The following is a 14,190-nucleotide window of genomic DNA, read 5'->3' on the forward strand; positions in this document are numbered from 1 at the left end:
ACAAAATGAAGTAGCAGAACAGATGAACATAACACTCATGGAGAGGGTGAGGTGTATATTGTTTAGCTCTGGTATGGGCAACAAATTCTGGGGGGAAGCTGTTGCTACTGCTGCATATTTGATAAATAAGTGCCCTTATACTAGCTTGAAAGGAGACACACCAGATTTTAGGTGGTATGGAAATCATCCAGATTATACAAATGTTAGGATATTTGGCTGCAAATGCTTTGCCCACATCAAGCAAGGCAAGTTAGATGCTAGAGCTTTGATGTGTGTCATGCTGGGCTACCAGGGAGGAGTCAAGGGCTATAGGTTGTGGTATGATGAGGAGGGAAAGCAGAAAGTTATCATCAGTAGAGATGTAACCTTTGTTGAGCACATCATGTCTTATCTAGAAAAGTCAGATGAGGGAAAAGAGAAAGAGTCTACTCAGGTTGAGGTAGAGTCCATTAACAAGTTTCTGGAGCCTGTTGCAGCTACTAACAGCCAATCAGGTTCAGTGCCAGTAGAGGTTGGGTCTGATACAGATGAAGATACCACTCAAGGAGATGATCTCAGTGACTATCAGCTAGCAAGAGATAGAACCAGAAGAGTAAACATGAGGCCACCATCCAGATATGCAGAGGCAGACATTATTTTATATGCTCTGTGTATAGCTGAGAAGTTGGAGTGTGCAGAGCCTGCTACCTACAGCCAAGCCATGGCTAGTAGTGAAAGCAAAAAATGGATCAAAGCTATGAATGATGAGATAGACTCACTAATCAGAAACAAGACCTGAATTTTGGTAGAGAAAACTGAGTTTATGAAACTGGTTAGCTGTAAATGGCTTTACAAAAAGAAGGTGGAGTCAGTGGGTACTGAGAGCATCAGATACAAGACCCGGCTAGTAGCTAGAGGATTTACTCAGGAGGAGGGAGTTGACTATAATGAAGTGTTTGCTCCAGTAGTCAAGCATGCATCTATAAGGATTCTGCTGTCAGTAGTAAATCAGAGGAATTGAGAAATGCAACAACTTGATGTAAAGACTGCGCTCCTGCATGGAGATCTTGAAGAATACATCTACATGCACCAGCCAGAGGGGTATGTGAAGAAAGGAGATGAGAGCAGGGTCTGTTTATTGAAAAAGAGCCTTTATGGACTCAAGCAAAGTCCAAGACAGTGGAATAAGAAGTTTGATGCACATATGTCTGACAGTGGCTTTACTAGATCAAGATATGATGACTGTGTGTATATTAAGAAAAAGAATGGAGCTCATGTGGCTTATCTATTGATCTATGTAGATGATATTCTGTTAGCAGAGCCTTCCAAAGAAGAAGTGCAGTTGGTGAAAGATGGCCTGAACAGAAGCTTTGAAATGAAAGATGAGATGCAAAGAGGATCTTAGGCATGGATATATTCAGGAATAGAAAGGAGAAGACTATGTGGTTATCTCAAGAAGATTACGTAGACAAGGTGTTGAAGAGGTTCAACTTGAGCAATGTAAAACCTACTGCAACACCTATTGCTCAACACTTCAAGTTGTGCAAAGCTCAGGCCTCCAGCAACCAACAAGAAGCTAAGGAATTGGAAAGCATTCCTTATATAAATATCATTGGCAGCCTCATGTATGCAATGCTATGTACAAGACCAGATATCTCACATGTTGTGAGTGTTACAAGCAGATACATGTCTGCATTTGGGAAAGAGCGTTGGAATGCTCTGAAATGGACTCTTAGGTATCTGAAAGGAGCAGGGAAGTTTGAGATTTTGTATAAAAGGTGGGATAAGTCTGAAGGAGAAGCAGTACAAGGCTTCTGTGATGCTGACTATGCAACCAACCTAGACAACAGGAAGTCTCAAACTGGTTATGTCTTTACTATGTTTGGCTCGGCTGTTAGTTGGAAGTCTTCTCTACAAAGTGTAGTGGCTCTCTCTACTATAGAGGCCGAGTATATAGCATTAACTTCAGCTGTCAAGGAGAGCTTCTGGATCAGGGGAATGACATCTGAGTTTGAGGTTCATCAAAAGGCAATAACAGTGCACTGTGACAGCAGCAGTGCATTGTGTCTAGCTCGTCATCAAGTGTTTCATGAACGCAGCAAACACATCGACGTTCGACTACACTTTATCAGGGACGAGGTGGAGAAGGGTAATGCAAAGGTTGTGAAGATAAGTACATTACACAACCCAGCATGTCGGTTGTGAAGATAAGTACATTACACAACCCAGCCGACATGCTTACAAAAGCTCTGCTAAAGAAAAGTTGGAGCATTGTAAGGAGCTGATCAATGTCAGTGTTCTTGGCTGAGCTGCTGAATGCAAGGTGGAGAATTGTGAAGTGTAATGCATAAAGCAGCCCAACCCAATTCTAGTCAGCCTAAGAGTGGAGGAAATGAGAAGGCCCAGTTCAAATATCTTGAACTAGCCATTGGAATTAGTTAGGAAAAATATCTTCTTCTTGTTTTCTTGTTTCTTCTTCTTGAATTCTGCCAGGCTGATTAGGAGCTAGATGAAGGAGATTATATAGTGTAGAATCAAGTAGTTGTTGTAACACTTTTTTCCTCACACACATTGAATAAGATTTACACAGTTCCTTCAATTACTCTTCTTCAATTCAATTACTCTTCTTCAAGATTCAAGCTCTCACTCTGTCACTCTCTCTCAATCTCTCAAACACCTTTAATTCATAACAACAGTTTTACTTTTACCATCAATTTTTTTTTTGTCTTTATATATTTTTCCTCTTATCATCACATTTTATAATGGAAAATTTATAAAATATGAATCTTGAATGAAAGATTAGGAAAATATAATAGTACGAGTATTTTTTTTATAGAAATTCTCTACTTTTTAGAAGATGGACTTTTCAGGAGAGCCCATTTCCAGCATATTCAAATTCAGTCTAAATTTAAAACCCATTTCAAAACATATAGTAGTAACTTAAATGCCCAAAATAAAATGGCCTTTCAAATTCTACTATGCGTGCGCATACCTAACCGGGTTGGGTAGGATCCGGGCCCAACCCGAACTCATATGTGACACAAACTCATAATCTATTTTATAAAAGTAATTACATAAATAAAGTAATATTAGTAATGAACAAAAAGCAACTGTTGTATAAGATTATCTCAAACCTAAAATTTTCTGCTGCTCCATAAACATTTCAATTTTCAACTACAATACCAATAACCAGGCCAAAAAAATTTGTCCATAATTTTGGCTACAATTCTATTTTTTCTCAATTTATCATTTATAATTATTTTCCAATTATATATTTAAACTGTGATTTTTGTAAAATGAAAATAAATTAATAAAATTTAAAAAATTACTTTAGTGAATACAATAGTTGATTAATGTTTATTCTGATTTAATCCAAAAGATTTGTTGTTAGATTTAATTTGTAGTAGACGTAGTACTACAAATTGGGTACAATTATGACATATGCACCCTCAATTTACATAGTACCAATTAAATAAATAGGGAGTAATAGACAAATCCCAATTAAAAGAAAAACACTAGGACATATTTATTTTTTCTTTCTTCTCTCCCCTTCCATCTTCCTTCTATCCATCTGATCTCAAATCAGCATAAAAATTTCAAAAGAAATGGAAATGGTGCGACCCTTTCCCGCAACGTAGACGCGTTGCTCCGTCCTTCATTGCGAATTACCTAATTGAACTATTTATACGAATAAAGTGACTTTATTATGAGTGATAGTTCTTGTACATGAAAATAATTATCTATGTCGGAACTCATGCAAATGTGACTTATCATCGAGCACATCTCTAATTGTGAAAAGATCACCATAAATTATACTATTCCATATCTCCAAGTACAATGCTTTTTTAGTTGAAAAAATAATTAGCCTTTTGTAATTTTATAAGGGATTTTACATGTTATGAATCTTTTTGAATATACCCAAAATATTCTTATAAAGATATAGTAGTATCTAGCAATCTTGTGATTATCTAAATACATACACATATATCTAAGCCATTCAGTATATATTGCCAGAGGTTGCAACCTTGACTATGTGCTATTGTACATTAAAAAATTGGACATAACCAAATCATAGAATATTATGAAAGATTCACCATGTGATGTGAATCTTTGATTCTTTCTCCTTGTTATTGGAGAAGCACAAAGTGATTAGGTTGAGGATTATGTTAGGATTTTCAATGACATATCACCCAATTTTAACCATGTTAGGATACTTTTAGAAATTTGCTTCTTTGAAATGGAAGCAGACATTTGCGATGAAGTGTTCAAACTTCATACATTCCAAACAAATCAGTTTAATTACAATTGGTATCATTGACTATACAAAAATGACTCGTACAACATATGCAAATTGCTAAATATCGAGTCTGAAAGAAAGTTAATCACTTTACGATCAAAGTCCATATCATCTTTAGACACATTCCATTTTCTATTGCGAATAGGATTAAAGTTCGTTTTTCTATTTATATATCCTCCATCTAATTGTAAATTATATGTGAAAATTACATTGATCATTCTAGGTACAATTAAAATAGAGTCCGAGTAACTTGTTGTAATAAGAGGTAACAATTGTTAGTTTGAATAGTGCAACTAAGAACAATCAATTTTGATGGGTTGGAAAAATTCTTCAATAAAAAAATTAACAGTAATATACATATAAACGAGCATCGACTATATCAAATAACATAAAATTCAGAGACAACAGTTATAGCCTACGTGTTATGTCACTTAAACTCTTAGAATATTAAAAAATAAACCACAAAGCGAAAATCATCAACGCCCTAAATTTAGAAAACAATAAAATAAACGCTACAACGATTTAAAAAATCAACATTACTACGAATGAAATTGGTCTCAAATGACAAAGGCGACTAAATTCATCGCTTCCTATGAACATCCGCAACGCCAGTCTTGGGGTCCGTTCCGACGAGATTAACGGGCGCGGAATGCACCGCGGGGTCCGAGCGACACTCCCATGAGGGAACTTGCACACACCATGACTCTAGTCTCCATGCGCCTCGTCTTTTTCTTCAATGAGGTGCGTCGGTGATGACATGACTTGCGAGTAACCGAGTATTTGCCTCATTTTTTTTAAAAATGACTGTTAATTATTAAAATTAATTTTATTTATAAAAAATAAATTTTATTAAAAAAATTAATAACAAAATTTCATAATAATCTATTTTTAGATTGATGCTTCTTTTTTTCAGTTTTGGGACATACCAAATTTAACCCTATTTTTATTATTATCGGATTTTAAAACCAATTAACGACATTGTTTTGACACCACATACTTTCCTAAATAGGATTAATTATGCCACATAAGATTACTGTAACGACTCGGAATGGAAATCGACATGTTACGTAAATTTGACGACTTTTTAGTTATTTCTAATGTTTTGGAAAAATACAAAATTTGAGTTTAAATTTATAATTTTTCTAACCAATATCCCTCTATTATTCAACTAGCTATTAAACTGGATCAATTCCTTTGGTACGAAGGAGTATACACAAATATACATGATTTCAGATTTCCTATATAGAATATGTAATTTACTTAAAAAAGTATTACATGAACAAATGCATTATTAGATGACGTGATATACGGTGCAAACACACTATAATTATATATCTTCCGTTGCAGAACATGACATCAACCACCAACAACTAGGAAAGGGGATTAAATTATAATAAGGGGAGAAATCTTGTAAATTAAATATTTTATTCCCTATGTTATGTGTAGGTGACAGGTGTGAGGTAGGTTGGCATGTGTAAATTCCAACTTTAAAAAACTTGTTATACTACTAAAATAAAATTGGAATCTAATGCAACACTTGTTCCATTGTTTATGCCACCTAGATTCCAGGTATCAAGTCATATGACTAAATTCCACGAATGTACGTCATGGGAGATGATATCCATCATTTGTATCTAAAAAAAAAACATTTCCAGTGATGGGAAAGACGCGTGAGGCTCTCGCGTCTTTGATAAACCAAACACTCGATAGTCTCTTGCGTGTATACAAAACACGCGTTACTCTCATGCGTGTTTTAATTAAACACGCATCAAGCTCATGCGTGTTTGAATTTAGCCGAAGAAGACGAGGGAGTAAGAGAGTCGCCGGAGAATAGAAGAGCGTCAGCGCTGCTTCTTAGGCGTTTACGTTAATGGGCCTTAATAACCCAATCCAATTTCCAATCCTACGCAGATAGTAGCAATATTTTCGATTTTTCATTCATTCAAACACGCATGAGCTTGATGCGTGTTTAATTAAAACACGCATGAGCTTGATGCGTGTTTAATTAAAACACGCATGAGAGTAACGCGTGTTTTGTATACACACAAGAGACTATCGCGTGTTTGGTTTATCAAAGACACGAGAGCCTCACGCGTCTTTCCCATCACTGGAAATGTTTTTTTTCCGGGTACAAATGGCGGATATCATCTCCCATGACGTACATTCGTGAATTTACCCCAAGTCATATTGAGTTTTATCAAGTTTCAAAATTTTGACTGACAAATAATAAAGCTCTAACATGCCAAATTGCCAATTACTATTTCGATTGTCTCAAATTTTGTAATTCCATACGTGTTTGATGGCTGAGAGCTATTACTATACACTACTATTTTTAACAAGCAACACAGTCAAAATGACTTGATATTTCGACTTATTAATTGACGGTAGAATATCTTACAGTTAATTGAAATGTGTTTGTTGCAACATTTATATTTTAAAAGTTAAAACCCATATATATTTTGAAATTTTAATTTGAATGAAGACAGTGATTTTCTTTTAGTCTATGAGGTAATTCTAATAATAGTCCTATGTAGATGAGTTTTGTTTAAAGTTTAAATGCAATAAAATGAGCAATATTGTTTCACACTGGGAGATCTATACTTGAAGAAATGAAAATTTAATTCACTTTGATCTAAATTAAACTAAGTTCCACCTAACTAACAACACATGAAGTAGTGTCAAAATGTAGTTAAATATTACAACTAATAATATTGAATTAGTGAAGTTCTAACTTACAAAAGAGTAAATACACTTCACTAGTACTCCAACATTTTCTACTACATTATTCACGGATTCCACATTACTTATAATCAACACTCATAATTTACGGGAATTATAATATAATTCACTTAGATTTATTTATTCATTTCTTAAATTTTTAGTTTATTTATATTTATATATTTGAATTGAATTAATTTACGAATAAATGGAAAATTACTAATGTAAGTACATTAATAATTAAATTGAAAAAATGGGTAAACGTGACGATGATTAAATCAAATCTACGTGGCTGTAGAGGAGGTTTGGGGGTGGGGGTGGGGGGCTGGGAGGGGTGAGGGTGCGATTTGTTATAAACAAAAAGATTAATTACAAAGTTACAAAGTCAAGAAAAAGCAAAGCCGCACGCAGCCGTTGTTCTTCACTGCTCCACCGCCGCTGCCACCGCCTGGTAAATTCTTCCTTCTTCGTATTCTTCTTCACCTCCCTACTTTTGCAACGAATATTGAATTCAATCAAATGGAGTTCATGCGTTTATCCGGCGCAATGTATTGCTAAGCTCAGTATACTTTCCTAATCCGGATTTCCCCATTTTTACTGTGTTTAAGTTCTCGACAGAGGTGGAAGCGATTGAATTCGATGCGTGTTACAGTGTTTTAGCTTTATGATTTGAGGAAATTGATCTAATTTTGTTTGATAAGTGTGGGGACGGGGATATTGATTTTACTGAATTACAATGGATTTGAATCTCTGAAGTGAAATTTGGTAAGCTGTAGCTTAATTAATGCATAGTTATGAATTATGATGTTGCTTCTCTATCTTCAGGAATCAGATTTTTGTTATTTTTGATTGAAGTATTGTTTGTTACTCTGTTTATGTTTTTAACATATTTACTCGTTAGTTTGATAAGCTGCACTTTTTCCTTGAATGTTTAATTTGAACTGCTTGAAGTTTTAAAGATCTAATTTGCATTTTCATAGCATACCAATGCTCAGAACTCGATAATAGAAGTATACGTGATATGCATCATATTGTATAGCCTGTGTACGCATAATTTTAGTTAGATCTCAACTTGTAATTTACTAATTTTATTGACAATCTATTCACTTTCACCTTTTTGTTGATATTGCAGTATGTTCAACCTCACTGTTTTTTTATGCCTCAGCATCTCGAAATTTTAAAGGTTTGTCTGGGAGCCTTTCCAACAATATTTTTTCATCTTGTTCATAGACATACTTAAGAGGGGAGAAAGATGTAAATCCAAATATGTGTACTGCAGGTTTCCAGTCTTTTGGACAACTGCGATGCTCATTAGGGAGTGTTACAAATTTTTGAGCCAAAAGTGTAACCCGGTTTAATATGATAACAAGTGGACGCTTTATAATGCGTATGGCACCATTGAGAAACTCTACAGAGCCGTATTGTACTTCAAGTCCTTCAGAAATTCTCTGACAGTTGCTTTTCTTGTTAAGTTTTTGGCCACTCTAGGTAAAATGGAGTACCCCTTTTCCAGTAACGGAAAGAGTAACGAATTTCCGTATTTACCTAGGAATCGGGTGGTGGATATGGCTGCAAGGTCAACAGATGAGAGTGCACAGAGCTCAAATGTGGAGGACTCGTTTGGTAATGCAGTGGATCTGATGAATTTTGACACATATGCTGGATGGTGCAACAGCCCCAACAATTTGGTGGACCAGATGTTTCCCTCCTTTGCCAATTTCTCGCCTCTTGATGGATTGAACTTCACGCAGCATAATTCGGGAATGTCACTATTGGATAGTGATGTTAATGGAAGTTCATCTATGAATGAAGACAAGGTGGTGCTTCATAATGTCGACTACCAACTTCCTTTCACAAGAAGCCCTGTTGATGATGGGCTCAGTTTGACTGAGATGAGAGATAGAAGCCCGAAGCATAAGCTAATTGGTGATGTAGGGAACAGTGTGATCCCAAGGCCTCCTATCCAATCTCTGGCTGAGCGAATGCTAAGAGCTTTGGATCTATTCAAAGAATGGTCTGGAAGGGGTATTTTAGCTCAAGTGTGGGTTCCGATGAAGAATGGGGATCAATACATCTTAAGCACTTCTGACCAACCTTTTTTACTTGACCAAACACTTATCGGATATCGTGAAGTGTCTAGGTCATTTACATTTGCAGCAGAATCAAAGGCAGGATCTTTCTCAGGGCTTCCTGGTCGTGTATTTGCTTCAAGGGTTCCAGAATGGACCTCAAACGTAATGTACTACAGTAAGGGTGAGTACCATCGGGTACAATATGCTATTGACCATGAAGTTCGAGGATCCATTGCTATACCTGTTTTTGATGACGAGTTGCTTGAAAGTCCGTGCTGTGCCGTGCTAGAACTTGTTACCACGATGGAGAAGTCCAATTTTGATTTGGAGATGGAAAATGTTTGTCGCGCACTCCAGGTCAGTTTACCAAATATTTTTTTAAAATGTTCATTAAATTTATTTTGTATTCTTTACAAAAACTTGTACCCTATCCTTTTTTTGAATAGGTGAATATTGAACTCTAAATCATTATTATGGGGCATGTGAATCTGCTTCTGTTTTTTTAGGCCTGTATCTGCATATAATGGGGCATGACATTTAATTCTTAGTAAATCGGGTTATAAATTGTATGTTCCCTATTACCTTACCATTGTTTTTACATACAAGCTGTGAACCATTACAAGTAGTTCTTAGTAAATTGGGTTAAAAATTGTATGTTGTGCATTACTCTATCGTTGTTTTACATATTCTCTTTGACTATTTACAGGCTGTGAAATTAAGGAGCCCTGCACCTCCGAGACATTTTTCCCAGGTATTCATCAACTGATCTGATCTGATCTGATTGTTCATTTTTTAGGACTGTCTTCATTACATGGTCTTATAGTCCATCTATTTTAAAACCAATTATTGTTTTGCAGAGTTTATCCAATAATCAAAGAGCAGCTTTATCCGAGATTACAGATGTTTTACGTGCAGTATGCTATGCACATCGACTGCCTCTTGCATTAACATGGATACCTTGTAGTTTGGGGCAGGGTGAAGGAACTATGCAGATACATGCTAGAGAACACAATAGGAATGTAAATGAGAAAATTGTACTATGCATTGAGGATAGTGCCTGTTACGTGAATGACAAAGATATGAAGGATTTCGTGCATGCATGCCAGGAACATTATCTTGAGGAAGGACAAGGAATTGCTGGAAAGGCTCTACAATCGACCCACCCATTCTTTTACCATGATGTCAAGGAATATCATATAAGCGAGTATCCACTTGTTCATCATGCCCGTAAATTTGGCCTAAGTGCTGCAGTTGCAATCCGCCTAAGAAGTACTTATACGGGTGACAGTGACTATATATTGGAGTTCTTTCTTCCTGTCAATATGAAGGGAAGTACAGAACAACAACTACTGCTTAATAACCTCTCTGGTACCATGCAGAGGATCTGTAAGAGTTTAAGGACTGTATCTGAAACTGAATTACATGGGATGGGTGACTCCAAATTGAAATCACAGGATTCGGAAATGAGAAACATATCATCAACAACAGTATCAGAGAGGAGTCCTGAACAGTCGTTTATTGGTGGAAATTTGAAAAATATCGATCCCGTTCCTCAGAATGTAGTTGGATCGACAACCACTAGGAAAGAAGCTGATAGTCCTCAAGACCAGGTGATTGTTATTTTGCCATTTACAATTTAGTATTCCCGATCATTGCGTGTTATTTTCAGATACATTGTGAACCTGTGATAATAGTTTTGTTATGTGATATGAAATAATGCCTAAACTCAATACTCTCAGCAAGTACATTTTTCACTGTTGCATTTACTGATTAATGAAGCTAATATACTCATGGAGGATCAGTCTTTTACTAGTTTTGTTAAATTCGTTTGATCTCAATATCTGTGAGTAATTGTACTCTTTTTATTAAATAGATTTGCAACTAATTCGCTTAGAATTACTAATGGCTGTAGAATGTGGCTGGCTCGAGGAAACATGTGGAGAAGAAGCGAAGTACAGCTGAGAAACATGTTAGCTTAAGTGTTCTTCAACAATACTTCTCCGGGAGCCTCAAAGACGCCGCGAAAAGTATTGGTGGTTAGTCTTGCTTACAAATTCCATAATTTGGTTGCACGCTTCCCATCATTTCACAATTTCCACACTCGAGAAAATGCGTTTAATGTGTACATATGTGAAATAAAAACTTTTTATGATGCATTTCATAATTTCAAGCATCACATGTTGCAAAAACATCAAAACACATACACACACATTAGAATCTCAACTTCTTATTTTTTTAATTTTATTTTTGTAGTGTGCCCAACTACTCTGAAAAGGATATGCAGACAATATGGCATCTCACGATGGCCTTCTCGAAAAATCAATAAGGTGAATCGTTCTTTGAGAAAGATACAAAGCGTGCTTGATTCTGTCCAAGGGGTGGAAGGAGGATTGAAGTTTGATCCAGCAACAGGCGGTCTTGTTCCTACTGGTCCTATCGTCGAAGAATTCGAGACTAGAAAAAGAACTGGCCTGCCCAACAAAGATGGTATGATTAGAGACTTTGATTTAATCCAAAATATAAACTCTGCACCAGCATCATCTTTCATGGACGTTCAAACCTCCATTGTAAAAATGGAAGATGAGTGTCTCTTAGATGGAAGCCAAATGGTAGGAAAATGTGAGCCACGTCCTCCTCATCTGCCGAGTTTAGAGCAATCTAGGTTAGCTGCACTAGATACTGGGGTAACCCGACCTATCAGCCTAAACAGTGTGCATTGGACAACTTCTCCAAATGTCTTACCGAGTTCGTTCCTTCCCTCAAAAACCCCCGATAGGTGGGAATTCACTAATAAATCTCATTTCATTCCTCAAAACTCAAGCTCGGTGGCAGTTGGTAACAAGGTGGATACCAGATCAAAAGATGAAATTGTCACTTCCCGCGAACACAACCAACCTAGTTCCTCGGGCATGACAGGCTCATCTGACGGGTCTGGATCTGGATCACTGATGAACAACAGTTCATCAAGCTCCAGAAGCTCCAGCAAGAGGCAGAATCATAAAAGTGAAACCGGTCATATAGATAGTGGGTCAAAAATAGTAGTGAAGGCTACTTACAAAGACGACATGGTCCGGTTCAAATTCGACACAGCTTCCGGGTGCATTCTACTGTATGAGGAAATAGCAAGGAGATTCAAACTCCAGGTAGGTCAGTTCCAGCTCAAGTATTTGGACGATGAAGAGGAATGGGTGATGTTGGTAAGTGATTCGGATTTGCAAGAATGTCTCGAAATATTAGATTTCATGGGCACTCGCAGTGTGAAGTTTCTCGTTCGTGACGAGGTAAGTGCTATAGGAAGCTCTGGTGGCAGCAACTGCTTCCTAGGAGAGGGTTCTTGATCATCTGCAGCTGGTGCCGGCGTACAACTGATTTCGAACTATTCCAGATGATGATCCATGCTCATGGATCCATCAACAAAAGGTATGAAGCTCATATGAAGGAAAAGGAAAAAACGCTCAAATTCATACCATTTTGCACTACTGTGAAGATTATAGATAGATAAGTATATGGTAATTAATAGGACAGTGTTAGATTGTGTATATAATCTTTGTTACAATTCACTCTTTACTTTGTCGTGTATAATGCATTTCTTTACAGTATTCTCTTCGGGTGACATATTTAAATTGCAATTTTCTTTAACAAACGAGTGCATATTTATTTGTATATGATGTAAAAAAATGGCCTTATCATTCTTACATTGAAGAGATCAAATATCAACAAGAAATGTAACAAGACCACTAATGACTCTCGATGCCCATTCAAACGACTTCCTACTATTTTCTGAATCTCGCCAAAATTTAGAAGGAATATAATACTGTTGAAAACAGTTTTTAAAATATGCAATTAATACCCGAATTATGAATTTATGATTATAATAACAATAATAATAAATACTTTAAATTATATAAGTATAGTAGTAATCATATCTATTATGTCATTATTAATAAATTATTAGTAAAATCTCAATGTAATCAGTAAATCATGTACTCCATATATATACTCTCTCCATCCACAAAAAATAGTCTCATTAGTGACCGCACGAGTTTTAATGAAAAATTGGTAAAGTAAGAGAGATGTGGAGAAAAAGGTACAACAAAAGAGACATGGAGAAAAAGTGAGTGAAATATGTGAGAGAAACTTTCAATTTTTAAAAATGAGACTATTTTTTGTGGACATCCCAAAATGGCGAAATGAGACTATTTTTCATGGACGGAGGGGTAATAAATATTAAATAAATAACTTATGAAGTCAATCCCAATGTACTAGTATTACAAATTATTGAATATATTTTCATAGGGGTAATAATCATTTTATTTTATCAATCAGGAATTTAATTAAAAAAATCTTACTTCAATTATTACAATTAGATGGTACTTCGGTTATCAAAATAAAATTATTACTAATAATATAGGGATTTTTGGTATAAAAAAAATCCTCATTTCATCTACTAAGTCATTTTTAAAAATTGCATCCGCACTTTTACAACTATGCAGCCTATGTTCTTCTATGCATTCTTGCTCCACATGATCTCTCGCATCTTTGAAGTTAGTTTGAAGATTCAAAAGTTCATTTGATGCAATGTGTTGACAGACATATATTAAGTAATTTTCTTGTCTTGACAGACCATTTAATGGCAGATTAATGATTAAATATAAGGTTAGATAAACGGTACATCTATATCGAAATCTCTTTGACTTGTCTGTTTTCAGAACTGATTTGTGATGATTTTGATTCTTTGTTTTCTGTTTTGACTTCGGATTCAATTTATGTCTGTTTCCAGAATTGATTTGTGATGATTTTGATCCATCTCTCTGTTCTCGGATATGATTCTCTATTTTCTTTAATTATTCTGATTAATCCTTGTCTGTTTTTCTGATTTTTTCTCAATCACAGGGAATTTCTACGTTGTTGTTCATTTTTGGTGTCATCCTTCTCGGACATAATAACTACAATGTAGCTGTTTTCACTTGCATATTGGAGTTAATAATCGCACATATATGCATCATACTATCGAGATTGGCAAACCGTTCTACTAATATGCATTTCCTTACTTGTGCGGTACTACTGTATAGTCTCATCCAAGTACCAGGAATTCATATTTTTAAAGGTCTTGTGCTGCACATT

At 35.7% G+C, this 14,190-nt stretch overlaps 1 protein-coding gene across 2 annotated transcripts; it reads left to right on the forward strand.

Moving 5' to 3' along the window:
* The first annotated feature begins 7,358 nt into the window (after positions 1-7,358).
* Positions 7,359-12,665, forward strand: LOC121808557 (protein NLP9-like). Of its 2 annotated transcripts, XM_042209111.1 has the most exons (8): positions 7,402-7,445; positions 8,127-8,177; positions 8,274-8,460; positions 8,544-9,423; positions 9,773-9,817; positions 9,924-10,676; positions 10,979-11,102; positions 11,320-12,665. In XM_042209111.1, the coding sequence occupies exons 4-8, from the start codon at positions 8,560-8,562 to the stop codon at positions 12,402-12,404; spliced, it is 2,871 nt and encodes a 956-aa protein (XP_042065045.1). In that variant the 5' UTR covers positions 7,402-7,445; positions 8,127-8,177; positions 8,274-8,460; positions 8,544-8,559; the 3' UTR covers positions 12,405-12,665. The 2 variants fall into 2 exon arrangements, with proteins under 2 accessions (XP_042065044.1, XP_042065045.1); XM_042209110.1 differs by having other exon boundaries at positions 7,359-7,445; positions 8,274-9,423.
* The last annotated feature ends 1,525 nt before the right edge of the window (positions 12,666-14,190 follow it).

The sequence above is a fragment of the Salvia splendens genome, chromosome 6 (genome assembly GCF_004379255.2).
Source record: "Salvia splendens isolate huo1 chromosome 6, SspV2, whole genome shotgun sequence".
In the NCBI taxonomy this organism is placed as follows: domain Eukaryota; kingdom Viridiplantae; phylum Streptophyta; class Magnoliopsida; order Lamiales; family Lamiaceae; genus Salvia; species Salvia splendens.